General features: G+C 37.8%; 1 protein-coding gene across 1 annotated transcript in view; it reads right to left on the minus strand.

Annotated features, from left to right (window-relative positions):
• Nucleotides 1-26,997, minus strand: part of LOC117295508 (neuronal acetylcholine receptor subunit alpha-9-like) — a 29,417-nt gene extending 2,420 nt beyond the window's left edge. The window contains exons 1-12 of the mRNA XM_033778195.1: nucleotides 26,958-26,997; nucleotides 24,147-24,267; nucleotides 21,832-21,951; nucleotides 21,099-21,212; nucleotides 19,864-19,952; nucleotides 15,180-15,294; nucleotides 8,438-8,585; nucleotides 7,590-7,741; nucleotides 4,731-4,775; nucleotides 3,373-3,482; nucleotides 2,585-2,796; nucleotides 137-469 (exon numbers count right to left, since the gene is read on the minus strand). Of these exons, the coding sequence (XP_033634086.1) occupies nucleotides 137-469; nucleotides 2,585-2,796; nucleotides 3,373-3,482; nucleotides 4,731-4,775; nucleotides 7,590-7,741; nucleotides 8,438-8,585; nucleotides 15,180-15,294; nucleotides 19,864-19,952; nucleotides 21,099-21,212; nucleotides 21,832-21,951; nucleotides 24,147-24,266 (1,558 nt within the window). The 5' untranslated portion in view covers nucleotide 24,267; nucleotides 26,958-26,997. The remainder of the gene's footprint in view (nucleotides 1-136; nucleotides 470-2,584; nucleotides 2,797-3,372; nucleotides 3,483-4,730; nucleotides 4,776-7,589; nucleotides 7,742-8,437; nucleotides 8,586-15,179; nucleotides 15,295-19,863; nucleotides 19,953-21,098; nucleotides 21,213-21,831; nucleotides 21,952-24,146; nucleotides 24,268-26,957) is intronic.
• Between the last annotated feature and the right edge of the window lie 441 nt (nucleotides 26,998-27,438).

Consider the following 27,438-nt stretch of genomic DNA (forward strand, 5'->3'; position numbering starts at 1 on the left):
GAGAAGACTGGATTTTGACAATTACCATTAGTGTCCACTGCCTAATAACAATAGATATTAATGCAAATGTCTTCACACATTGGCAACAGTAGCAGCAAAGGCACAACAACACCAACACGACAATCAAAGGACTTACCAAGCAAAGACACAGTATCCGATGTTGGAGGTAAGAGTTGCGCCCCCAAGAGCAAGAAGAACACCAGTGAGAGTAGCACAGTGATATTCAGGCCGACCTTCTCACCGGACTCTGCCGGGAGGTAGAAACTGAGGAATGAGATGAGCGACATGAAGATGGAGGGAAAGAGGAGGGTGAAGACGTAGAAGAGAGCCTTCCTCTGTAACTCTAGAGTAAAGGTGATGTCCGAGAAAGGGATGGGGCAACATCCGTAGACTTCAAGATTTGACTTCACCGGCATGTCCAGAAGTTCCCATTGGCCGTTAGGAGTCATCTGCGTCCAATCACCAGTTTCTGTGGTGCGTGTATGAAAACAAAACTAACATTCAGTCATACGGCAGTATTATTAATTATAAAACAATTGATGTATACAACAACGTATCATTGCGCTTTACATTTGTGCCCTGGGCCCAATTTCATAGAGCTGCTTGACGGTAAGCAAATTTTTTCGCTTAACGTAGCAAAAATAATTGCTTAAAACCATTCGTATTCCATGCTAAACGTACACGAGCTTAAGCACGTAAACAATCTGCGCGCGGAGATTTTAGATCGTTTGCTTAAACAAAACAGAAAAAGGCAGTGTATTTTGCACTGTGTGCATGGCCTAGGGCTGCTTAACGGTAAGCAAATATGTTGGCTTAACGTAGCAACAAAAAATGCTTAAGCGTAAACCTATTTCACCAGCGGTTGCTAGCTTAAGCACGTAAACAAACTGCGCGCGCAACATTGTAGATCGTTTGCTTAAGCGAAAAAGAAGAAGGTGCTGACAAAATGGCGGGCGAAATAAATGCGGAGTGCACTCGAGTGGCGATAAAAAAAATTCATCACCTTCTGTGTCTGATATGTATTATTTGTAATGGTTCAAAGTGCCCCTCGAAAGGTTTACACACTAACTTGAAAGTAAACAAGAAGATAATACATTGTACAGCATGATTCTGAGGCATTATAGACACTCGTTTATTCGCTACACCTACCATACAAACGCACGTACAATCACCGCTGTGTCGGCACAATAACATCGTTTGCAATGAGTGTTGCACCATGCGCTGTGTGAATAGGGTGCTTAAGTAAAATAGAGGCTTTAATGACCCTTTTTGTTTGCTTACCTATGTAAGCAAAAAACCTTGCTTAAGCAATGGTATGAAATGAACAATTTGCTAGGTGCGCCCGTTAAGCACAAAATCGACCGTTACGGGATGCAGCTCTTTGAAACTGGGCCCGGCGCTTAAACAGGGTGCTTAAGCAATGGGGCTTTAAGGACCCTTTTTGCTTGCTTAAGCAAGGCTATGAAATGAAAAACTTGCTAGGTGCACCCGTTAAGCACAAAATCGACCGTTAAGCAGCTCTATGAAATTGGGCCCTGGTCATTGGGCGTACATGGGACAAAAAAACAGCCCTAAGACTAGTCCTAGGCATTGCTAAGAGATAGGACTGGTCCTAAATTATGACCAGTAACTCATCCTAACTTAGGACTGGTCCCATCTCTTAGCATTGCCTAGGACTAGTCCTAAGTTAGGACTACCTTTGTGAAATCCACCCCTGGGCTTTCGTGGCATTCGACATTTTCAAACACAATATCAACCTCTACCCTCGCAGATACCCCTGGGTGGAGAGACATGAAGTGTCAAAACTAGGATTCAAACCGACACCAGAGCTCGAGTTCGATGCTATAAACCGCTTGGCCATAGTATTCTTGTAGTCATTTATTTTAGGATTGTTTAAATGATGATTCCATTTGCTTTTAGTATAGCCGAATTGTGTCTACGTGTCCACACGTCTTGCTCTGACATTCAATGGAAACACATACCAAATTTAAGAGATAATCAAAGATAATCAATCAATTTGCAAGATGAAAATTTCAAGCCCGGTCAGCAGCCACTGAGACCCGAAGCCAGAAATTAGTATGGTCTCTCTGTATATTTTCACTAGCGGTGTATTGCTAACCACTAGGGACCTAACACATTAGCCAGCCGTGTGTAATGAATGTCTAACGACAGTTCACTGGCCTCTCATACACGCTCCTTGCCCCCGAGTGCTCTTCAAAAAATGCAAGCTAACTTTCTTGGGTTGAACAAATCGTACCGTCAGTTTTGTACTAAGATTTATAAATGGTGAATGGCTCACAGTCGCCAGGTTTTAAAATTGAAAGTGTTGATTTTGCAGAAGCACCTCCGTGGAGAAGTACAATTAAATGGTAGGAAAGGGTAATCTAACAGTTTTCACGGGATCACACATTTTCAAGTTTTTACTTATCTTTTTTTTTCGAGCCTTCGAGAAAGACTCGTTTGAGGTCAAAACGTCAGGCCATTAACTATTTACACTATAGGTCATTTTGGTTGTTAAGAAGTTTGCAACAGCTAATTCTTATTTTCTCATTAAATCCATCTGAATAAAACATTATTTCCTTACCGTGTTCAGTTTTCATGACGACTTCGGTACTCTTGTATGCCCATGGTCCAAACTTCAAACGGCACGTCTGCCTATCGAAGGGAAAGTACGTGATGTCCAAGGAGCATGAACTTTTAAAGATGGCGGGAGCTGCCCAGAATACTTCACCGTTATATGAGACGACTGCATTGGTCATCATGACGCCTGTGCCTGGCTCTTTATCCACATCAGCACTAAGGGAGTTAAGAAAAACAAAACCTTAATTTGCGAGAGGTTAACAATGCATTTTGGCACAAGAACGCAAGATCATTTGTGGCGACTTATTGTTTGATTCATATCTTTATTCGTCAACAAAGGAAGTCATGCACAAATTTAGGAATATCTACAACAAAAAGATGAACTCAGACTTGGGGAATATAGGGAATAATATGCTTTATAAAACGAAACAAAGCTTTAGCCATTATAGGGGGTGGGGGAATAAAAGTTGATCAATAACCTAAGTACAATTTAATAAATTACAGTAAAGCAAAACAATTGTTACTGAGGAGTATCGGTTTTGACAGTAGGTTAAACAAAAGCAAACATTACCAAAGCGAACTTATTTGGAATCAATTTTGTCCATTAAACCGAGGATTTGGTCCAAATATCCATGTCATCCACTTGATGTGTATGAAGGCATGTTCGAACTTATTGTCAGTTCACATGTGGGTTAACTTATTTGTTAAGGGAAGGGCACAAACACCGTTTCCAAATGAGCGTTTCAGCATAAAAAGATCAAAACACTTAATTCTCTTGTAAAATCAACTGACCTGTTATACAGCACCGTGTCTGGTATCCACATCTTGCGAGTTGGGATGTTAATGGTGGTGATGTTATCGTAGTCCAATGGATCCCACGTTAGAAAATCGTCCGTCCATTTCTAAGTATATCGATGACAAATCATTAATATATCACACTGGCAATTATTCATACTTAAACCATTAAAAAACAAGGAAGATGTCAACCGAATCTTATAGTTTTGTTCGGCACATGTGTGATTTGGTGTCAAGCGTAATAAAAACATTGTCGTACAACTTATCACAGTTTAAACCCCAGCAAACTCTTACTAGATACAAACTATTCAAAGACCTTTTCAATTTTAATATCAATTTTATTACATAAGTAATGTTTTCTTTTATATTTAGACAATGTAAAATACATGAACTTCATTCATCTTCCCGAGGAAGTGTTTTTAGCCATTTTGAGACTATTGGGCATTATATTTCAAATCAGTAAAATAATCTGAGATGATCTGAACGCATTTGTCAACTGTTTTTTGAAATATCTCGAGTGCAATCATTTGCGTTTTATTTATCAACCCATCCCCTTTATAACGGTGTTATTTAACCTTCTCTGTTCACCTTATTAAAACATTATCCCTGACAATAATTGCAGTATACACTGTAAAGACATGTTTTTCCCCATAACATAAAGGTACTCACAACAGAAAGCATCTCCTAAACTTTGTGCAATTTGTTAACATCACACCACATTAGTTCTGCTTTTACACTGTTGCTGTTAGTAACATGGTTAGTCAATGTGCTAAATAACCAGAGGTGTTGGAACTCACGCAGATGAAACAGTTAACTGAAACGTTTCAGTAGAATAATGCTCTGTGTATCGATAGAATAATCAATACCGTCATACAATGTCTATGAGATCATAATTGTGTTAAACTCACATCATGAAATTTCTGACCAGGACATGTAGGACAGGCCCCACTATGACTAGGAATCCAGGCCAATTCTGACCCGGGATTGTTTTGAGTGCATTGCGGAAAAGCTCCATTATCGTAGAAAGAGGCTAGAGCAAAACAACATTTTCATGTGACAATTAACACCTGTTATCGCAATGTAATTCCATTGCAAAAAAAAATGTAAACTCAATTGAATCATGCACAAACCAGAACACTTCGGTGCTGATTGCCCCGGACGGCCAGATTAACTGCTAACCCAATAAGTTCAATGGCAACACACTTATCGGTGAAAAGGAGGTATTGTTTCTGAGCTTTTTGTTGCGAATCTCTTGAACTTTACCGTAAATAAGTAAGTTTAGAGGAAGTTATCATCTATGTGCTCCCAACACCTCTGCTAATAACATAAAATCAGGTGATCCTGTTCTATCATACCTGCTCCAGCCATATTGCTGTCGTCAGGATTTGGTTTCTCTCGTCCTACACGTCCACGATGTGCACAAGAAGTGATGACGTATGCAACACATTATTCAAAGGGTGGGGGTTAAAATGAGACAAAGAGAACATACATGCTGATTGGTCATGCTTTATACAACATACTTAATATTCAATCGACGGATTAGAAATACGTTTGCGTGATGACAGTGCGATGGTAGCCGGATAACATATATTTTATATTTCGGTAATACCCCTACATGGATCAAATAAAAGGTATTTTTAAGCACCTTTTGCTTTGGGAACCGTGATTGTTTAAAAATTAAATAAAACTATAAACCCTTGAAAATTTCAAAACAAAAGGTGGTGTCATATTGGGTGATATCGCCCAAAATCCAGAGCGGTTATGTCCACGAAAGAATAAAATCTGTAATTTGAATACACATCCGGCAGTAACGCTTCTCAGAAGCAAATATAGGGGCATGACAACTGATCATTTTACATAAACAATTACTTTGTAGTGAGGTGTTTCACAATGTGCTTCATACTATCGAGCGCTACTGTAGGTTTCTAACCAAAAGGTTGTTTCTGCATTTATTTATAAGTGATTACCAAACAGTGTGGCAGTATAACATTAAACAGCTCCAGTAGATGGAACTTTTAAATTCTTGAAAAGATCGTCGGCAAACAATTCTAAAATTATCAATCCATGGACATTTCACACTCACACAATCTTAAAATACATGTTTACAAATTATGCATATAATTAACCTTGATGTAGTATTATTCACTTGTAAATCAGCCTAGCCCTGGTTGGACTCGCATGCGAGACTCACACAATCACGGCCAATGTCAAAATGGCGTCATACCATGCCCTTGCCATTATAGGTCCAACCAGTGCTAATCATTATACCATGCAGCGTGTGCATCAATGCTGTGCGAGTGATGACAGTTGCAAAGAGTGAGCGTGCAAAGAAACATGCAAAATACGAAGAAAAGAAACACAGTCCACGATGCACGTTTTTTGTTTGTTTCCTCTTTAGGCTTGGAAATGAAGAAGCTACCTGCTCAAGTCTAACCACAGTTGTCATGACTTGATTGACTTCATCCTTCGGGGATAGAAGACGTCGAGAGAGGGCGGAGAAATAGATAGTAAATCAAACAGAAAAGATTGAGGAGAGAATAGGGTGCATTAATAAACAATGGCAATTGCTGATTGATCAAAATCAAATATAGAACACCAAGAATAGAAGAAAGATAAATCAAATTAAGGCGGCACACCTAGATAGCAGTCAAAAATTAGTCAAAATTTAAATAAGATAAAAACTACAAACTTGATAGTCACAAATTAAAATTAGATTTAATTAAAATTAGATAAAAACTACAAATTTGATAGTCACACATTACATCCGATCTGATTAAAATAAAATGAAAACTACAAAATTGATCGTCACAAATTAAGATGAGTGGAAACATGATAGTCATAAATTAAGATGATTGTAGATAAATGGTAATACGTGAAAGAAAGTTGTGGGGTCAACTGGCTCGATTTCACAAAGCATATACATGTACTAAGATAAATCTAAAGACGCCATCTCGTGTTTTTTTTTTTTTTTTTTTTTAACCAAACTTTGTGTAGCAATTAAAATTGATACGCGATTAGTCTCAAATCTTTGTGAATTTGACCCTGCAAAAACGAATACGTAAGTCAAAATTAACTAAATAACGCACATTTTGCAGTAAGGCCTATTTAAATACATTATTATCCAAAGGCTTCACTTAAAATCTCAGGTGTTTGGAATGTAAGGAGTGACGTGTGAAGCACCCCTCCCCCACTCCAGAAAACCCACCAGAATAAATAAATAAATAAACACATGCACAAATGAGAAAAATAATAAATAAAGAACATTAGAAAACATTATAAAATTAATTTAAGTACAACAAAAATGAGTCCAATATAATGTATTTTTCCTTCAATTAACTACAAGTTATAGACGATGTGACCTGTGACATCACATGTTTACAAAAGAGCCACAAAGCCTGGACTTCCTGCAGGCAGGATTTGTACACAGCCTAATGGAACATTAATCTTATATTTTATGGAAATTGCACTGTCTAATTCTTATCAACTTTTGGTAGGCTGAAAGGGAGCACATCTCAAAACTTGTCCAGCTTTACTTTCATAATTCTTTGATTTGTGTGGAATATATGACACAAAATGTCAACTTTCCCATAGGACCTGTGTAGTATTGTGCCTGCCAGAATACTGAAAGAATCAACAAGGTCACACTTATTTTAAACAAAGTTCACATGATCTATAAGCTGTTTGCTCATCATCGTTTGCAAGAATTGCAACTAATTAATATTAATCTTGGACTCATATCAGCCACAGCTGTCGGAATGATTTTTTTTTACCGGTTCTGTTAATTGTTCGTGGTAACATTGAAAAAAGTTTGTTTATGTTTTCGTTTTGATTATAGTATGTCACAATTCAAGACAAACGGTTCTACGATTTTCTTACGGCAAAATATTGGTCACGCAACTTAAACACAAATTTAACCCATAAAATCAACGGTAAATTTTCCCAATAAACCCATTTCTGGCATTGCACTAACACAACGATAGTATTTGTTTCCACATTTTGTACACATGTGCTATCATGATCGTTTCATCTGTAAGTCGTATATTACACATAACATTATCTGCAAGAAAACACTACATACCATTATTATTAAGACAGAACATAGATCAATTATCATAACAATATTACTCAATATTGTTCAGTCTTCATAAAGCCAAATATCATTTGCGTGATCATGAAATCAAATCAATCAAAATGAAATCAAGACTAAAACTTACAATTTTGAGGATTCTCGAGAGTCGAATGTGGTAGAATATCTCAATCTGTTTGCTTTCATTGAGAACTGGTCTGACATATCGGCTGTACTCCGTCAGTAGGTCCTTCACTAGCTTCTCCTGATACCCCGAGGGATGTTGCAGTAAATCGGTCGCTGGGAAGAAATAATCGGATATAAATTTAGTTTGAATTTATAATGCTTTCAATGGTAGATACCAACAAAACAAAAACATCGAACATGTTGTAGCAAAATATTTCGTTGGTTCGAATCCACTCTTAGTAAATTCTTTGTTCAACCCCCCAAATCAGCAAAATGTTACATTGAAGTATACATAAGCAAATACACACAGAATCAGCTCCATGTTTAAAACACAAACTGTGTCAACAAAACATATTTTATATGCCCCATTACAGCAACATACTAAACCTCACAACCATAAAAACTAAAGTAGTCGACGATTGTTTGTTTGTTTCTCTTTTGTATTATTATTGTATTCATTGGGACGAAATGTAGACGCCAGAAAATCTCTGGCCAACCATCTTGGCTCATTTTGAATTAAGCTTAACATTCAAATGAACGATGTAGACCAATGTCAAACTGAATAATGTCAAATGTATGCTAAACAAGATGTCGCATAAACTGCGTGCTTGATTTTTATGTTAAGAATACAGTGGCAACCGAAGAGGCAGATTTGCTTAACTACACAGGAATGTGAATTTGCTGCTTATTTGCCGTAACTGGCTGAGAATAATAATACACTTAATATACAGCAACGTCAGCACCAGAACTGTGTTCATAACTAAACTATGCTTATCTCCAATGGAAAAATATTCAAGAAAATTAGCTTACCATCGCCAGGTAAGGCGTTGTACGTTAGCAGCAAAGCAACCAACACAAGGAATCCCCGTTGAGCACCACTGTCCGCCATCTTGTTCCCCTTCCAAATCGCAGAACCCGCAGCCAGGGCACGCAGATCAAGCAATTTCACCACGAACTGCTAAAGCAAATTTAAAATTCAGCGATTTCTGAAATTGTATTCGTAGTGCGGTGTGCGACTACGTTTGGTGTGAGATGTGCGAATAATGTTAATGCAATGCAGAAAGACACACACTGCACCGACAGACGGTCACTTACGCTCGATCGATGCTTGGGAAGAAGACTAGCACAGCCCTGACTGCTGTGTTTTAACTTCATGATGTAACTTCAACATGTTTATAGATTTCTTAACATCTTACTTTGGAAGATAATTAAATCGGATCAATCTGGATTAATGGCTTATGCTAAGATTTTTTTCACCAAGCACTTAATAACTCCGGAACGATCGAAGAAATCAGTTACTTAAGGTCGTTCCTTTAAATCGATGTTGGCGTGCATGTATGTTAGGTAATGAATGCTGAGTGAATTTAAGCCAAACAAAATAAGAACACAAATAAATAAAAACATTCCAATTTTAGGGCCCCGGAAAATCAAAAATATATTAACATAAACACTACTAAAGAGAAGCGGAGAGCTGTTGATATTACGTTAAAAAAAAAGTATAAACAGCAAAAATTTGAAGTTTCAATTTTGTCATTTTTTGATTGTTCCAAAAGTTGTCTAGTTGTGTCTGATTCAGGTGAGCGAGAGAGATGGGCCTACCATAAATACATATTTGTTTTCCATCGTTTCTCATATCGCCAAACTGAATGAACTTTAAAAATGAAAACAATAACACCCAATTGTGCAATACCATACCAACCAATTTCAAACCACGTCATTCAAGTACCCCCTGCAATCTCCAAACCTTCGAATTAGTTCCGACAAACTCTGCCTCAAATCATCGCTATCGGCATCTAGCAATTAATTGATGTTCCATTAATTGATTTAACACCACCTGTCTTTCCATAAGATCGTTGACGTAAATGGCAAGTCATGGGGCACATAACGATTTAAGCGATAAAACCATCGATAGTCAAACCTTGCATTCTAGGCCAACATACATGAATGATTGTCATTTCCCTCGTCCTCCCAACACCCACTGCGATACCACATGGACCGCGTTTTGAAACGTCGAGGGAGTTCCTCTTCACTTTCTCAAGTGATCCATCTCGCGATAGTACGGAAGTGATGTGATTGTGTCTTTGTTTATGCAAGTCTGGAACTCAGCCAGCACACCCATATATAACGAAACAGATTACCCATAATGGCCATCAAAGATTTGTCATTATTGTAAATAAACTGTAATTTAGGGTTGAACGCAGACAAATTTACCAGAGCGGAATTTGAACCAATAACCACCGGTGAACATGCCGGTGCTTAACTATTAACTGAGCTTTCTCAATGCAGTGACTGATATTTTGAAAATAATATAACAAAAAATAACTAAAACTAGTTTTTCTCAAACATCTGCGATGGCTTTATTGTAGCCAAATATATTTTTATTGATGAAACCTAAGCGCCAAACTTAAAGCCGTTGGTCACATGTGTTGTGTAATGCATGTAAAAGATCACAGTGCGCATATCGAACAAATAATGGGATCGCCCGTGTTCCTGGCTGTGGCTGCTTAATGCGCCATAGCACCTTGTAAACCCTTATAAGGTGCTACTTAATTGGGTATTATAATTCATTATTTAAATAACACATCTTTCTGAAAAATTGTATATACTCAGCGCCTTGAGTACCTTGTTTGGTAGATACGTGAGTTATATTAGAAGACTTCGATATTATTATTATTATTCATTTCCACAAAACAACATTTTCCCTAAAGCTACCCCACAAATGGCAGTTGTCCAAGTCATAACAATTTCCGAATGAAAATATCATTATCAAGAAAGCAATACAACTTCATTAAATGATTTGCTTAACATTTTATATTATTTATTAAAATCAAACACAAAACTAAATTAACAGCCATTTCGATTGTCTTAATTACTTATTTCTTACATTTCGTTTCTACAAAAGGTGACACGACTCCAAGGCAGCCGTGAATTAGATTTCTCACGGAGACGAAATTAGTACACTTTGTTTCTCAAACTTTACGAGTACCTCAACTTCAGTTCTGGTTAGTACCAGCAATATGCACGCTAAGCAGTATAAATAAGCATAATTATTTCAGATTGTAGCTACTATTATATATTAACTTACATGTCACGGGTGCGATGCGAACCCCCCACGTTTATTGTTGTGTTACGTAATCATTGCTTTAACTTGCATGGCTAGCGCCCTCCTGCGGGCTGCTTCCCGTCCAAGATTATTCTATTTTGGGCCGAAGACTGATACTGACGTCTTAAGTGTGTCTTCACCCAACAGATTCACCGTTTTGACTGTAAAAACTAAAGAGCTACTTCTATTACACTTGCCGTCTCTGTCCGTACTCACTCCAATGGTAACATACATAACTATAACATAGATAACCAAATTATTTATTGTTGTTAAAGTGCTGTATTATTTAGTTCGGATATAAAACGAAATGCATGAGAAAAATTTCACGTTGGTTTGAAAGAAACAATCTAGGTATACTACAGTAGTCATGGTTGACGTGATTTATGGTAGTTGAAAACGCCCAGAGAGGAATATTATTCACGTGACGTAGCCAGATGGGTGTGTAGGTGTCTTTTTGACAGCCTGCTTTGAATTTGGACACCCTGTGTTACCTGTCATTAAGGTGAACAAACTTGTTTTCCATAATGTTATCATGTTTCGGTGCGCATTGTATAGTATAATGACATAGGGGGTTATCAAAGATTGATACATGAATATTAATAAACCACAAGCAAAAGTAACGAATAAGACAACAGCTTTTCCAACCCAGCGCTTTCTATTAATCGCAAATGAACGTGGGTTCACAACGATACCTTTTCGTCCTTAAAATAAGAATCCCCAAACAGCTTTGAGCAGTTTAATTTCCCCAAAATATTGTATTATACATATTTTTTAAAGTCAACCATTGCCAACAAAGATCAAACACAATCAACAGAACCAGGTGACTATGCCCACAAAATAGTAGAAGGCAAGAATGAGGCACTAAACCAATAGAGGGCGGCATTGCAATTTACAGTTTTCTTCCTATTAACAATGTCATCATGTTGGCCTTATACCGAGTACCCCTTCCCCTTCACGGAGAGCATATTATATCGCAAAGTCACAGCCCGAGTGAATTTTTGTAAGGAAAGCCTAGAATGCAGAATGCAAAACACAAACAAATGGCCGCGATTTGTAACAATGTCACACAACTATTCGAAAATAGTGTTGAATTTGGTGAAAACAAAGCAATTATAAACAATCATGGACAAGATTTAAGTTAATTGACAGTTCATAAAAAAAAAAAAAAATTCAGAACATGTGTGTGTTTAAAAACCCGATTGTTTGCGATGCTTACATTCTGCCGTTCCTGCAAACCAGCACGGTTTGATTATCAACAATGGAGAGGTCTCATGGAGGAAAGGTTATAGCGCCCCTAAACGAGACGTTCACTTCCCGTACTCGACTGGACATTTCTTATTGGGGCAACACGCCAAATGGGACAGTACGGTCAACAAACTTATTAACGTCACCATATTGTTCATTTTGTTTAAACCCCCTGTGCAGTTACACTTAAAGCCATTGGACCCTTTCGGTTCAGAAAAAACAAATCACAGATTTACAAATAACTTACAGGGTTTACAGAAGGCAATGGTGAAAGACTTCTCTTGAAATATTATTCCATGAAATGCTTTACTTTTTGAGAAAACAGCAAAAAAATATAAATTCTCGTTAACGAGAATTACGGATTTATTTGAAACACATGTCATGACACGGCGAAACACGCGGAAACAAGGGTGGGTTTTTCCGTTGTTTTCTCCCGACTCCGATGACCGATTGAGCCTAAATTTTCACAGGTTTGTTATTTGATATAGAAGTTGTGGTACACAAAGTGTGGGCCTTGGACAACACTGTTTACCGAAAGGGTCCAATGGCTTTAACAAACACATTTATAGTAATACTACGAAAATCAGGTTTAGTAACTAACTTTGAAGACCAGAAACGTTGTTCTGCAAGGTATCAAAACAACTTCAATGCAGACGTCTGATAATGGAGGCAAAGTGCTGAAACACTATGAATCCAAGCAATGTTGGCAAATAACTCGATGGACACTTGGCAATCCTCCTGAAGAGAGCATATTTGCTTTCTTAAAAGCTCTATAAAAGCGTTGAAGGAACACACAGTCATGTCAAGATGTTAGCATGACTTACAAACCAGTCTTTTGAGGTAACATGCAAGTAGTTATTTCCCCTAACGTCCACGATGAAGAATCAACAAACAACATGTTTTTCTGTCCTTTAAAAAAATGATTAAGTTTCAGATGTCAGAGAAGACTGAGGGTGCCTGTGACTTGATCTACTTTGCTAGCAGGTCCAAAAACAGATAGAACAGTGACGGATTCGGGCGCAACCTGAAATGAAATCATTGTAACTCCGGATAAATAAATCCCTTAAAGGCAGTGGACACTATTGGTAATTGTCAAAGACTAGCCTTCACAGTTGGTGTATCTCAACATAAATAACAACCCTGTGAAAATTTGAGCTCAATCGGTCATCGAACTTGTGAGATAATAATGAAAGAAAAAAAAACACCCTTGTCACACGAAGTTGTGTGCGTTTAGATGGTTGATTTTGAGACCTCAAGTTCTGAACTTGAGGTCTTGAAATCAAATTCGTGGAAAATTACTACTTCAGAGGGAGCAGTTTCTCACAATGTTTTATACCATCAACCTCTCCCTATTACTCGCCACCAAGAAAGGTTTTATGCTAATAATTATTGTGAGTAATAACCAATAGTGTCCACTGCCTTTAAAATGTAGATGCATTTGGAAAACCTACGCCATGCATGAGCAATGGGTGGGTTTCCAAACTTTAGTCTGATGAGAACAGCTGAGGTAAGTAATGCTGTTGGCATTCTTATAACAAGCTCAACAAAATCAAACTGCATTCACATGCCAAAAATCCCCCCAAAAGAGTTTCTTGGATTCACTAAATACCTTCAGTGTAACTAGCCTACATTCTAGTTATGTTCAAAAGTATTCTAAAGCAGTAGGCTTCCAATCACTTCTTCCACTCCACTGTTTTTTTTAAATTTATTTATTTTTATTTTGTATACCCAGAAGTCTGCTGAACATCCGATAAATATAATCCGCGGTAGTAGAATTATATAAAGACAGTTCTCTAAGAACAAACTCTACCTGGCAAGTAGATACACACATGGTGTTACCGCAAACCAAATGTATTGATAGCTCACCATGCAATGCCTCATATCCTATATTTTGTATATGTTTTCTTGTATTCCCCTATCGATCGAATGGCCATCAATGATGACACTCAACGAAAGAAATACATGAGACAAAACATACAAACAAAAACTTCCTTGTGTTTGAATCTTTTTGCATGGTGCGCATCAACATACAAACTATTGTTAGTAGTAGCATTGTTAGTACAACCATGCATGTAATTCTTGAGAGGAGTAATGGTGGTTCTGAGATGAACTGATGGTCTCGACATTTCAAACAAAAACTCTCTCTCCTAAAGGTGATAACAGTATGTTGTTCAAAACGTCCAGGGCCCAATTTCATAGAGCTGCTAAGCACAAATATTTGCTTAGCATGAAATTGTTGCCTTGATAAAAACAGGATTACCAACCAAATAAATGTCCACGTGATTTTCAGGATAAGCAAACAACAGCTGAATACCAGGAACAAGCAATTTATGCAAAAAATGTAAATTTGGTTGGTAATCCTGTTTTTTTCAAGGAAGAAATTCTATGCTAGGCAAATTGTTGTGCTTAGCAGCTTTATGAAATTGGGCCCTACACTTCTCAGAACCAACACGCCTCCCAAAAGAGTGGTATGGTACAGGGTTGTACCCACAAGTTAGCTGCTGTGGTTTGGCCACCGTCTCCTTGTGATGTTGTTAGTGAACCAATCACCGCCATTTTGTGTTAGTATTCATTGCTTTTAGTCTTGATTTCAATACTCTCTAGTTATGTAGTTAAAAAATACAGTCACCAAAAACTTTATCATCACAAGAGGGCGCTATCATTCCTGCAACTTCCATCACTACACAACTGGAATAATAACACCCTCTTGTGACCTGCAGTTCTCGGGGCAATAGCAGTTTAAATAGCAGTTAGTGTTTCATGTCTATATGTAACAGTGTGTCGTGACTACACACTTTGGTTCAGCTTAAAGGGACATGAGTTGCCTAGGAAATTAGTTGGTCTATGAAAAGCGTTTGAGACCATTTGTTAAAAAATGCAGTTGGAAAGATGCTCTAAAATTTGTTAGTAGAATATAATGATCCACACATATGCCTCAAAATTGCACGGTTTTCCCTCAACTAACGTCGTTTTCCTCAACTGACGTCGTTGACTCCACAAAATAGCAGACTGTGTTAGTTCGCAAAGTAAAAGAAAAACAAAAGCAACTCAGAGGCATATTTGTGTATTTGGTTCATTGTATTCTACTTTTAAATCACCTTTTTTACAGGATTACAGGATTACAAACGCTTTGAATAGACTCCCCTGATCCAAGGCAACATGTCCTTTTAATAGCCACGATAGAAAACAAAGATTTCCTCTCACCTGTGTCCTTCCTGCATCTCTAATTAGATAACACGGTAGACCCACGAGTGTCGACCTCTTCTGCAGATCCATGAGATGGTTCGCATCAGAACCGGACAGTACTACACTTTTTTCACTGCAAGTTGACACATAAAATCAAAAAGAAAACACACTTTACGGGAAACTGACTTTGTAAATAATTGTGAATATCTGTTGTGAAAAAAAGACTAGAGTCTGCTTTGAGCCAATGACCTCCTGTTTAGTGTTTGACCGCACTCTTTCAACTGAGCTATCTAGCCCTACGTTGGCAGTCTCCCTATTTTGTTAATTTCTTTGTTTTGGGTGCCCTCAAGGGCTCACACCCAAGTTTATGATACAATCTGGGAAGCAGCAGCAAGGGATCACCAATTATATAGGACCCGTCAATTTCAAATATAAATTTTTACTTTTGAATTTAAAATACAACATAATAAACCCCTGACCTTTAACCCTCGGACAGCTATAGTACAGTAGCTGTGAATTGACTTGAAGGGAAACCACAAGCTCGAGGGGCAAAGCCACAAGGCCTCTCTAACTTCTCCAGAAATTATAATTATTGCCTTATTCTCTTGTCTCTGCTATCCTCCATTGAAACGGTAAATCAACTTAAAAAAAAGCCTTGTGGCTCTGCCACCCACAAAGGCAAGTGTGGTTTTTCCGTTCCAGAACTACAGCTTCACATCTTTTCTTAAAGGCAGTGGACACTATTGGTAATTAATCAAAATATTTATTAGCATAAAACTTTACTTGGTGACTAGTAATGAGGAGAGGTTGATAGTAAAAAAAAGAAGGAACACTGCTCCCTCTGAAGTGACATAGTTTTCAAGAAAGAAGTAATTTTCAACGAATTTGATTTCAAGAGCTCAGATTTAGAATTAGAGGTCTCAAAATCAACCATCTAAAAGCACACAACTTTGTGAGTCAAGGGTGTTTTTTTTTTTCATTATTATCTCGCAACTTCGACGAACCAATTAAGCTCAAATTTTCACAGGTTTGTTATTTTATGCATATGTTGAGATACACCAAGTGTGAAGACTGGTCTTTGACAATTACCAATAGTGTCCAGTGTCTTTAATGCACAAAGGCCTTGATGATGAAAGGAGATGGCGTTTTGTCTCAGCAACAAATGCCTTGATGACGAAAGGCCAGCAGGCCTTGAACTTGCCTCTTGAAGGGCCACCTCCATTTTTCTCTGAAGGGGCACTTGGATGAGGACAGTGTAAATCTCTGTTGTAACTTTGCAAAGGGCACCACAGCAAAAGCACACGACAGCCACTGCAATTGCAGTGGATGTCGTGTGTTATTTCGAGACCTGGGCTACCATTGACACAATTAATGGGAACACAATTTAGCTGATATCATTCTTGACTAAAGTTCAACAGTTTGGTCAAAAGTACGTAGAGTCGCCAAAGCATGTAGACTGTGTTGAGTCAATGTGTAATGTACTCATTACCAAACCATTAAAGCATGTAGACTGTGTTGAGTCAATGTGTAATGTACTCATTACCAAACCATTAAAGCATGTAGACTGTGTTGAGTCAATGTGTAATGTACTCATTACCAAACCATTAAAGCAGGTACATTTCACTTTCTATGATTAAAGAACACACATGACAAAAGTAATGTGTGGGAGGCAATCGTTTCAATTTGCTGACCTTTCTGAGAAAAAGAAGAGCGAGACAATCGTTTAAATTTGATGACCTTTCCGTACAAGTTTCTGAGAAACGAACAGCGAGAAAGCGAACCCCCCCCAAAAAAAAAATAAAAAAATACAAAAAAAAAAACACCCCAGAACAACGTCTTTTTAACTCCCTTAGAACAAATTGTGACACAGTATCTTTGATCCAAAGGGTAATAACCTTTGATAAGGGGCAACGGCACAAGGAGAAACTACTCATTTTGTGTTCTTAGTTAAAAAACAAAAACAACCCTCTCCAAGTGTTTTTGCTCCCCCAGGTCAGAAGCACTTTCCGAGGGAGCAATGTATTTCCGAAATATTAGTTCCACGGCAGCAGGGTTACCAAAAAAGTCTTTCAACATAATATTTCGTCATCAGCAATCGATCAGTTTGAAATCTCAGCTTATCCAAATATTTTTCCTAGCATCGGCAGCCAATTCATGATGACTCCCCGTCTGATCAAATCCCAGTGGGAGCCCACAGGAGTGAATCAATATCATGTGAGGTAAAGTGGAGAAAAAGAAAATGGAAACAGATAAAAAAAAGCCCCCCCCCCCCCCCTTTGCAGACCACACACACAGTCAAATAATCAAATGAAATAAAACTATTATCATAACAAAACTGCAACCCGAAACGAAAGTAACAAAAGAAGCAATGCCTTTCAAATGCAGATACCCTGGTCAAAGTCATTGGGAGCAGCAGAATAGGAAATCAATAATTAGTTTCCTTGGACTGTTTTCACACTGACTGAGGATGGAACCAGCCTCTTACAATAACACCTTACAATTTCCTTGAAGGTTTTCTTTGTCTTTGTTTCTACGCAAGTCCCGCGTTGTACAATTGTCCTCGGCACACACAAACACACTTACAAGGAGGCACTTTGTGTGTACAAAGACGGTAGGTGCACTTTTCATGTGATTGTAACAGGTTTGTTCACCCTAAAGTCCAGTGTAACCCACTTTTAAAAGGTTTGGGTACTTGGCCGATTCCTTTTAAATCCACCCCCCTGTTTTTACTCTGACCAACATCGGGTGTTTTCTAGGCACTCGGCTTAATACCTCAAAGTGCATTACAGTTGTTATGAAAACCCTGTTATTATGCAGGAAAATGAGACAGAGTTGAAATGAAAACCCTGCTAAATGCAGCAACATGCAACGGAGGATTCTGCTGCAAAGTGAAGTGAACTTGGCAAAATTTCAAAGAGCTGCTTTACCTACATATTTTGTGCTTAGCAGAAATTAGCAGGACACCAGTCAAAAATTGTGCATGTGACATATGGTATTTTGGCTGGTAACTTTATTCACTGAAGTGCCTCTCGCTCAAAATCATAAACGAGAAAGAATTTTCAGCAGAGTTTCACAATGTGAACTGTGTTCATTTGAACAAGAACCGCATAAAGAAGCTGAAGAGTTATCTCATTTGCAGTAAACGTTTTACTTGTATTATTTCAACATTTAACACAATTGAAAAACAATCACAAGACTTCATTTACACAGTGGGATATTATCATTCAATTGAAAACAATTTGTAAAACAAAGAGATGGACGATTCAGGGGTGAGAAAGGACTTAAGTGTCTTGCCATGTTATCATCTAAGATGTTTCAGTTACTGGTAAGTGACACTAGCAAGTGTGACAATGTCAAGTTATGAGGTTGCTGACCCTACTAGAATGGTCATGTCAGACATGTCAGATAGAGGTAAACTGACCCCCCCCCCCAGTGTAACGATCACGTTGATGTAATCCACACCTACATCATAGGCTTTGTACCATGCATGGATATGTTTTATCATGGACAGGATGGAAGAAGGTTTTATCATCTAAGATGCTTCAGGTAGGGGTGAGTGACACTTGCACATTATGACAATATCAAGTTGAGGTTAATCACATTGAGGTAACCCACACCTCTATATCAAATGATTTGTACTATGCATGGATATGTTTTCCTTGGTTGAGCACCCCCCCCCCACCTCCCCAATGGTCTTTGTATATGAATTCATTTCAACAAAAGTTCACAGCCTACAAATGCAGTACTATTGTGAACTGATACTTTCAACGGTTTCATATTTCAGACAAGAGCATGAATGAAAGATGATGTGAATCATAAAGTCAAATAATGGAGACTACACAATATCCATAATTCATATAAAAAATCGACTTAATGCATCATGTCTGTATGCCATTAAGTTGAGGGCTAACTATGGCACCATTATGGTGAAACAAATGCGAAGACTCTCAATAAGTGTTTAGAAAATAAAAAACAGTGCTTGAGACATAAATCTTCTCATGCAGAAAAGTTGTATCAAAGTTGTCATTTTGAGAACATTTCGATTGCTCCTCCAAGTACATGTACAGAACAACTTTTGCAACGACGGCTGATGATTGTAAAAAATTGTTAGAAGGTAAATATTCCACAATTATACTCAGACCTTCAGGGTAACCTCAGAATATATTACAAAAATGTGACATTGACAATTCTAGGGCTTTTTGAAGGGCTGCACTTGCCCATCTGGGCATACATCCTCTCAGAATGGTGTTAAAGGCACTGTACACGTTTGGTAACTACTCAGTATTTATATCTAAGCATAAAACCTTACTTGGTAGCGAGCAATGGAAAGATGTTGGTAATATAAAACATCGTGAGAAACGACTACCTCTTTATAAGTAACGTAGTTTTTAAGAAGTAGGTAGTTCTCACTAAAATAAGAAAATACTTCTGGCTAGAAGCCTTTCATTCTTACTGAAAGCACACTATTTTGTACAGCAAGGGTGTTTTTTCTATCATAATTTTCTTGCAACTTCAATGACCAATTGTGTCCAAAATTTCACAGGCTTGTTATTTATGCATTATGTGGGGATACAACAAGTGAGAATACTGGTCTTTGACAATTACCAAACGTGTTCAGTGCCTTTAAAACACAATTTAATTTTGGGGTCATACCAATGTATGACCCCACCCTTCATGATTTATATATTGTTTCAATACATACCCTAGAGATCCCCATTGAAACAGCAGTGGAGCATACGTGACTCCATCTTGAATCAACATTCGGTATAGACCTAAACACGCATGGGCAACCTGTAACAAAATCAAGCAGAAGATACAATCAAAGACAACATATATGTACTTGTATTTGGTTAAACTTATCTTTGTGCAACATGATTTAAAGAAGTTGGAATCCGGAAACTTGCTGATGAAAAAGTTTGTTTTGGTATCAAAGGTCTACTAAACAACAAATAAAGGGAAAATCTTTGGGTGGGGGGGGGGGGGGTGGGGGCGTGGTTCAAGGAAATGCACTTTTTGTGTCCAAGGGGGCACTTCTGGCCAATGAAAACTGTAGTTTCTGTTTCAATAAGTCGGTGCTCTTAAAGGCAGTGGACACTATTGGTAATTACTTCAAATAATTATCATCATAAAACCTTACTTGATTACGAGTAATGGTGAGAGGTTGATGGTATAAAACATTGTGAGAAACAGCTCCCTCTGAAGTGACGTAGTTTTCGAGAAAGGAGTAATTTTCCGCGAATTTGATTTCGAGACCTCAAGTTTAGAATTTGAGGTCTCGAAATCAAGCATAAGAAAGCACACAACTTCGTGACACAAGGTTTTTTTTTCTTTCATTATTATCTCGCAAATTCGACGACCGTTTGAGCTCAAATTTTCACAGGTTTGTTATTTTATGCATATGTTGTGATACACCAACTGTGAAGACTAGTCTTTGACAATTACCAATGGTGTCCACTGTCTTTAATAAACAAATTACTATTTTCTATGAGATAGGCCTAATCTGACATGGAGATACAAAACAATACATTTTCTGTGTGACAGAAACATAGTTTCATAATAGCATTTTTTTAGTTACACTGTAATTAAGAATTTCATCAGAGACAAATTTTATGAGATACAAGTCATGTCAGGACAAATATTAAGAAGCATTCATTTTTTTCTTGATAATGTAATTTCACCAGGAAAAAAAGCCTGTGCTTCATCTTGTCATTATATGTGCAGTATAACAGACTCACTGCAAAAGTGTTGTCGAGGTTATTTTTTGAGAACCAAAAGGACCGAGGGAAACAAATATATAAAAAAATAGCTTGACCTTTCAACCCAAGCCCTCTAGTAGGGTCAAAACGTCAGGCCAGTAACGCTTTTGTTTGCAAGGTTATTTTTACACAAAATTGTACCGTTACCAAAAATAAACTAAATAAACTTAATTCAAATTACCTGCGCTGCAGTCTTTCCAATTCCCATCTTCAATTCCATATTGACTACAAAAACCATCTTGACTTCTTCTCCCTCGAACGAAGACGTAGGAGCAACTGAGGCTGTAGTTCCTCCCTGAGGGAAATGGGATCAACATAAATGTACAGACTAGGTGAGTACAATGTCATCATCCGTATTAAGGCATTGTGCCTTTTAGGCGGACATAACACTAGAACTCCTTTTAAAACACTATTGGTAATTATTAAAATAACTGCTGGCATAAAGTTTACTTGGTAATATGCAATAGAGCAGAGCTGTTGATAATATAAAAACTGTATAAAAATGAACCTCCATATTAACTAGCCCGACTCAACTACATTTGTATCTAGCTTATGTTGCCGATCTCCCTACTTTGGCATTATATTTGTTCGGGGTGTCATTCAGAAGCCATATAATAGTTGACTCGCCAGGGATCACACTCAAGTCAACGATGAAACCCGGGAAGCTGCAGCAGAGGGATCACCTTATGGGGGTTACGACTTTGAATTTAAAAACTCAAGTAGTAAATCATAAAGGAAACCAAGTTTTCCCTTGTGGTTTATTACTTGATATAAAGAAAGAAAAAAAATAACAACAACACTAATAACAATAACAACAAACTAATACTAATAACAACAAACCAAATAAATATATAACAACAATACTAGTTACAATTTGTATGATAAACTCTCAAGAACTTGGAGATGTGTTGTACCTGACCCACTCTTGCAAGAGCTCCACTTTCCAGGTTGAGATCGGTCTCTTCAGTCTCCTGCATCTCAAAATACCAGGCTGCGGCTGCTTCAACCGAATTAGAACCAGTAATTAACAGAGCCTAGAAAAAGGAGATTAATTAATTATTACTATACAATTTGCGCTTAAAGGCAGTGGACACTATTGGTAATTACTCAAAATAATTATCAGCATAAAACCTCACTTGGTAACGAGAAATGGGGAGAGGTTGATGGTATGAAACATTGTGAGAAACGGCTCCCTCTAAAGTGACATTTTTTTGGAGAGAGAAGCAATTTTTCACGAATTTGATTTCGAGACCTCAAGTTTAGAACTTGAGGTCTCGAAATCAACCATCTAAACGCACACAACTTCGTGTGACAAGGGTGTTTTTTCTTTCATTATTATCTCGCAACTTCGTCGACCAATTAAGCTCAAATTTCCACAGGTTTGTTATTTCATGCATATGTTGAGATACATCAAGTGAGAAGACTGGTCTTTGACAATTACCAATAGTGTCCACTGTTTTTAAAGTTTAAGTTTGTTTGGTTGTTGTGAATAAGTGTCTTTGCTTCATCAACTCTGCTCAAACACATTTGTGCAGAAAGCAACGGAAGGTAAGCATGCCTTCCGAATCGTAAAGTAAGCAAAGAATCGGCCGTTAAGCAGCTCTATGAAATTGGGTCCTCATCACTAATTGGTATTATTTTTGCATCGTCTGCACATTGGAGAAGACGTCTGGGCTGGGTGAAGATGGTTCATTACCCAACAACACTACAAAACTATCACCTAAGGTTACTTCCTCATGCTTAAGGTGTTCAAAACATGGTTGATTAGCAGAGGAGACATTGTCTCTCATTGAAGCACTTTACGCTTGACTTGTATTTGAGGTGTCATGAATACACATGGAACGGACGAAAATATGTCCAAATTACCTACATACACTGACATAATGCTTTTCTAGGCACTGTACACTATTATCAACAATGTTCATCAATATTTAAAACAATTCTTGAACTTTCAAAACTATGTGAGCATCTCCATCTGTTCAACCTCAACAATACATTAATGTTAGAACAAAAAGGGTTAGTCCAACACAATACTGTCTAAGCCACTGCAGGCTCCACTTAGAGACACTGGGTTAAGAGAACCAATTTATGGTTAAAAGGTCTTTCTCATAGAAAAGTGTCCTGACTGGACACAAACCCACTATCCGATGACTAAATCGTCCGATTAGGTTGTCATTGATGGTGTTATCTGGATGGTGTTATTCGTCGACCAATTAAGCTCAAATTTTCACAGGTTTGTTATTTCATGCATATGTTGAGATACATCAAGTGAGAAGACTGGTCTTTGACAATTACCAATAGTGTCCACTGTTTTTAAAGTTTAAGTTTGTTTGGTTGTTGTGAATAAGTGTCTTTGCTTCATCAACTCTGCTCAAACACATTCGTGCAGAGAGCAACGGAAGGTAAGCATGCCTTCCGAATCGTAAAGTAAGCAAAGAATCGGCCGTTAAGCAGCTCTATGAAATTGGGTCCTCATCACTAATTGGTATTATTTTTGCATCGTCTGCACATTGGAGAAGACGTCTGGGCTGGGTGAAGATGGTTCATTACCCAACAACACTACAAAACTATCACCTAAGGTTACTTCCTCATGCTTAAGGTGTTCAAAACATGGTTGATTAGCAGAGGAGACATTGTCTCTCATTGAAGCACTTTACGTTTGATTTGTATTTGAGGTGTCATGAATACACGTGGAATGGACGAAAAGATGTCCAAATTACCTACATACACTGACATAATGCAGTTCTAGGCACTGTACACTATTATCAACAGTGTTCATCAATATTTGAAACAATTCTTGAACTTTCAAAACTATGTGAGCATCTCCATCTGTTCAACCTCAACAATACATTAATGTTAGAACAAAAAGGGTTAGTCCAACACAATACTGTCTAAGCCACTGCAGGCTCCACTTAGAGACACTGGGTTAAGAGAAGCAATTTATGGTTAAAGTGTCTTTCTCATAGAAAAGTGTCCTGACTGGACACAAACCCACTATCCGATGACTAAATCGTCCGATTAGGTTGTCATTGATGGTGTTATCTGGAATCTTTTTGAATTACAACTAATTTAAACCTGTGAAATCTGATCTAAACATTTTGTCCACAGGTTTTCATGAGAAAACAAAAAACTCTGTCCGACAAAATGAACCAAAACCACAAAGACCAAAGTGGTGGTCAGGAGGCATACCACTAGGGATGAGAGATTGTGAAAAGGGCTTACTAATTACCTGTTCTGCCAATGGTTTCGGGATGCCCATTCCACAGAGTGTTTCTACATCTTCTTTTTTGATTGTCTGACAACCCTCCGGCTCTTGTCTAACCCCAGAGGGCCTCGTTGACTCACTCATCCTGGGCACAGGGAAACAAAGATAAATGTAATTTATAAGTATAAAAATGTATTGTCAGTTTGACTGATCTATTACTAAACTCATGGGAGTGCATGCTTTTAAAAGATAACAATGATTTGGGGTTGAACATAGGAAAACTAAGTAAAGCAGGATGTGACATAGGTTTATAAGCCACCATGGGCTATAAAACGGCTATAATAGGTCTAGATGGCTCAGATGGCACATGTAATGCGCCAACAAGTTAATCCAGAGGTACTTGACTTAAATCTTGCACTGGTCAATGTGTCTTTGTTGAACCTCTAATCATATACAATTTACCAAGTCAGTTTCCTTGTTTAATAGTGTAAACATAAAGGCCTAGTATTATGTTTTAATGATAATGCTCAATCCACTCAAAATTTCAAAAGGCTCAAGATTTCTGCAAAAAACTAGGGTACTTTTTATCTATAAAATCATCACCATGTTTCTTGTCAGACCTTTGTGACCTTTACTAATGCCTGAAACAAGGCAATATGTACAAAAGCTGAAAGTATTACTAATATACAAACTATTGGCTTCATCAATAAAACATACCCTGTACTAATACTATTAGTACAGGGTATGTTTTATTGATGAAGCCACGAGTTTGTAAGGCTTCAGAGCAGACAGTATTAACTTGAATTTATCATTTTGTAAACCATTGAAATAATCATGTATGATACTTTGTCTGTAGTAAATGATATCTTTAGGCTATTTATAGGACCTTTCATATTATGCGAAAAACACATTTTGAGTTGAAGGCGCCGGTCAGTAGATCTGTAACAGAGCACTAGGTCTATTTAATAATAATAATAATAATAAGACTTGTAATGCGCACATATCCACCCTGCTGGGTGTTCAAGGCGCAGTAAAACCAAAAACAAAACAAAAACAAAACATAACACAAAGAAAAACAGACACAACAAAATTAGTCATTGAAAACCTGTGACATAAGATAAGTTTTGAGAAGAGACTTGAATTTTGCAGTACAAAGACAAGATCGAAGATTAAGTGGTAGAGAGTTCCAGATGCGTGGCGCGGCTGAAGAAAAAGACCTGTCACCCCATGAGTGTCGAGACTTGGGTTCAATGAGGAGAAGCATAGAACTTGATCGAAGATTCCTTGATGGAGTGTAAACTTGAAGCAGTTCAGAAATATAGTGGGGAGCCTTGCCATTAAGAGCTTTGTGGACAATGAGCATCAGCTTGAAGATGATTCGTTGAGAGATAGGGAGCCAGTGTAGTTGTTTCAGAATGGGGGTGATAGAACAGGATTTTCTAGACAGTGTCACAATGCGGGCAGCAGTATTTTGGAGCCGTTGAAGTCTGGAAATCTGGTTGTTAGGAAGACTGTAGAGAAGAGCATTGCCGTTGTCAAGACGAGAAGTAACAAATGCGTGAATGACCTTTTCAGTGGCACTTTTGTCCAAGTACTGGCGAATCTTACCTATATTCCTGATGTGATATGATGATAAACGAACAATGTTGTTGATGTGTGGCTGAAGTGTCATTGATGAATCAAAAATAACCCCTAAGTTCCGAGCTTTCAGCGAGGGAGCTATCCGAGCATCACCGATGGAGATGTATGGCACTGAAACCTTAGTTAACTGTTGACGTGACCCAAATAGAAGGAACTCTGTCTTATCATCATTTAACTTCAGGAAGTTTTGTTGTGTCCAACGTCGAATCTCTTGGATGCATTTCTCAAGTCTTGCAATAGATGCATTGGCGTTTTCTTGAGAAGATTTAAACGTGGATTTAGGTGGATGAAGTGGCACCAATCCATTTACTTCACTAAGATGACATAAAAGTGTCGGATTTGTGGACTGTTTCAATCAATCATAACATTTTTAGACTTAAAGCCATTATACACTTTCGGTACAATAACAAACAAACAAAGTTCACAGATTTACAAATAACTTACAGGGAACAGAAGGTAATGGTGAAAGACTTCTCTTGAAATATTATTCCATACAAACAAATTAATGCTTTACTTTTTGAGAAAACATTAAAACGATATCAATTCTCACAGAGAATAACAAATTTATTTTGAACACATTGTCATGACACGAGGAAACATGCGGAAACAAGGGTGGGTTTTCCCGTTATTTTCTCCCGACTCTGATGACCGATTGAGCCTAAATTTTCACAGGTTTGTTATTTTATATAGAAGTTGTGATGCACGAAGTGTGGGCCATTGGACAATACTGTTTACCGAAAGTGTATAATGGCTTTAATAGAGACTGTCTGACAATCACTAATTATTGTCAAGTGACAATTGACATGGTCAACCCGACATGCCTGACCACCTTCCTCAATGACGTTATCACCGTCACTGAGTGACACTGTGACAGGTCAACCAAACTGACGACTGAACTGGTCAATAACAAACATAGTTATCCTACCGTACCGGCATGTTGATTGATAAAAATGTTTGTTTGGAACACTGACAGTGACACTGTATCTGTGTGTGGTGTACTGACTGACACTGTCCCTGTGTGTGTACTGACACTGACACTCTGACCTCTGACTAGTGACAGTGACACTGAACGGAAAAGTAAACATCATAAATAAGCACTTATATAATAGGAATCACTTCCAATTTTTTGTTATGTTACCTAAATACTTGACACCATTGATTGCTAGAATATGAATTTACAGTCTAATAACTTACGTGAGTGACGACAGTTGTTTGGGGAGATCAAACCATAATAAACAACGTTAGACAGGTACCCTAAAAATTAAGTCTATTATTATTGCGAAAGTACGTCTGGGAGCTGAATACCGGTAAAAATGAAGAGCGCCCTCACTCGTTTGCTTAGTCAATTATTATTATTGTTTCGACTCAGGGCGTGGGGGATGGGCCGTCGCCTACTAACACAGTTATTAGGGCTACAAAAAAAGAAACGTTATAATGTTCGGGTAGGCCAAGTGTGTGAGGGATAATAAATCAATCATTATAGTCACATGTTGTAATGGTCTCTTATCGAAGACATTTCATGTTAAAACATTTTTTTTTGTATCGATCACCGAGTCCTTCTACACTAAAAGTAGCGTAATTTGTTAACCTTCGACTCGGCGAGACACATGGATAGTTTGTGGGTGAATCAAAGTTCCACCTTTTTGGGCAGATGGTACTGATGGTGCTTTTGACG

The sequence above is a fragment of the Asterias rubens genome, chromosome 10 (assembly GCF_902459465.1).
Source record: "Asterias rubens chromosome 10, eAstRub1.3, whole genome shotgun sequence".
Classification (NCBI taxonomy): Eukaryota; Metazoa; Echinodermata; class Asteroidea; order Forcipulatida; family Asteriidae; genus Asterias; species Asterias rubens.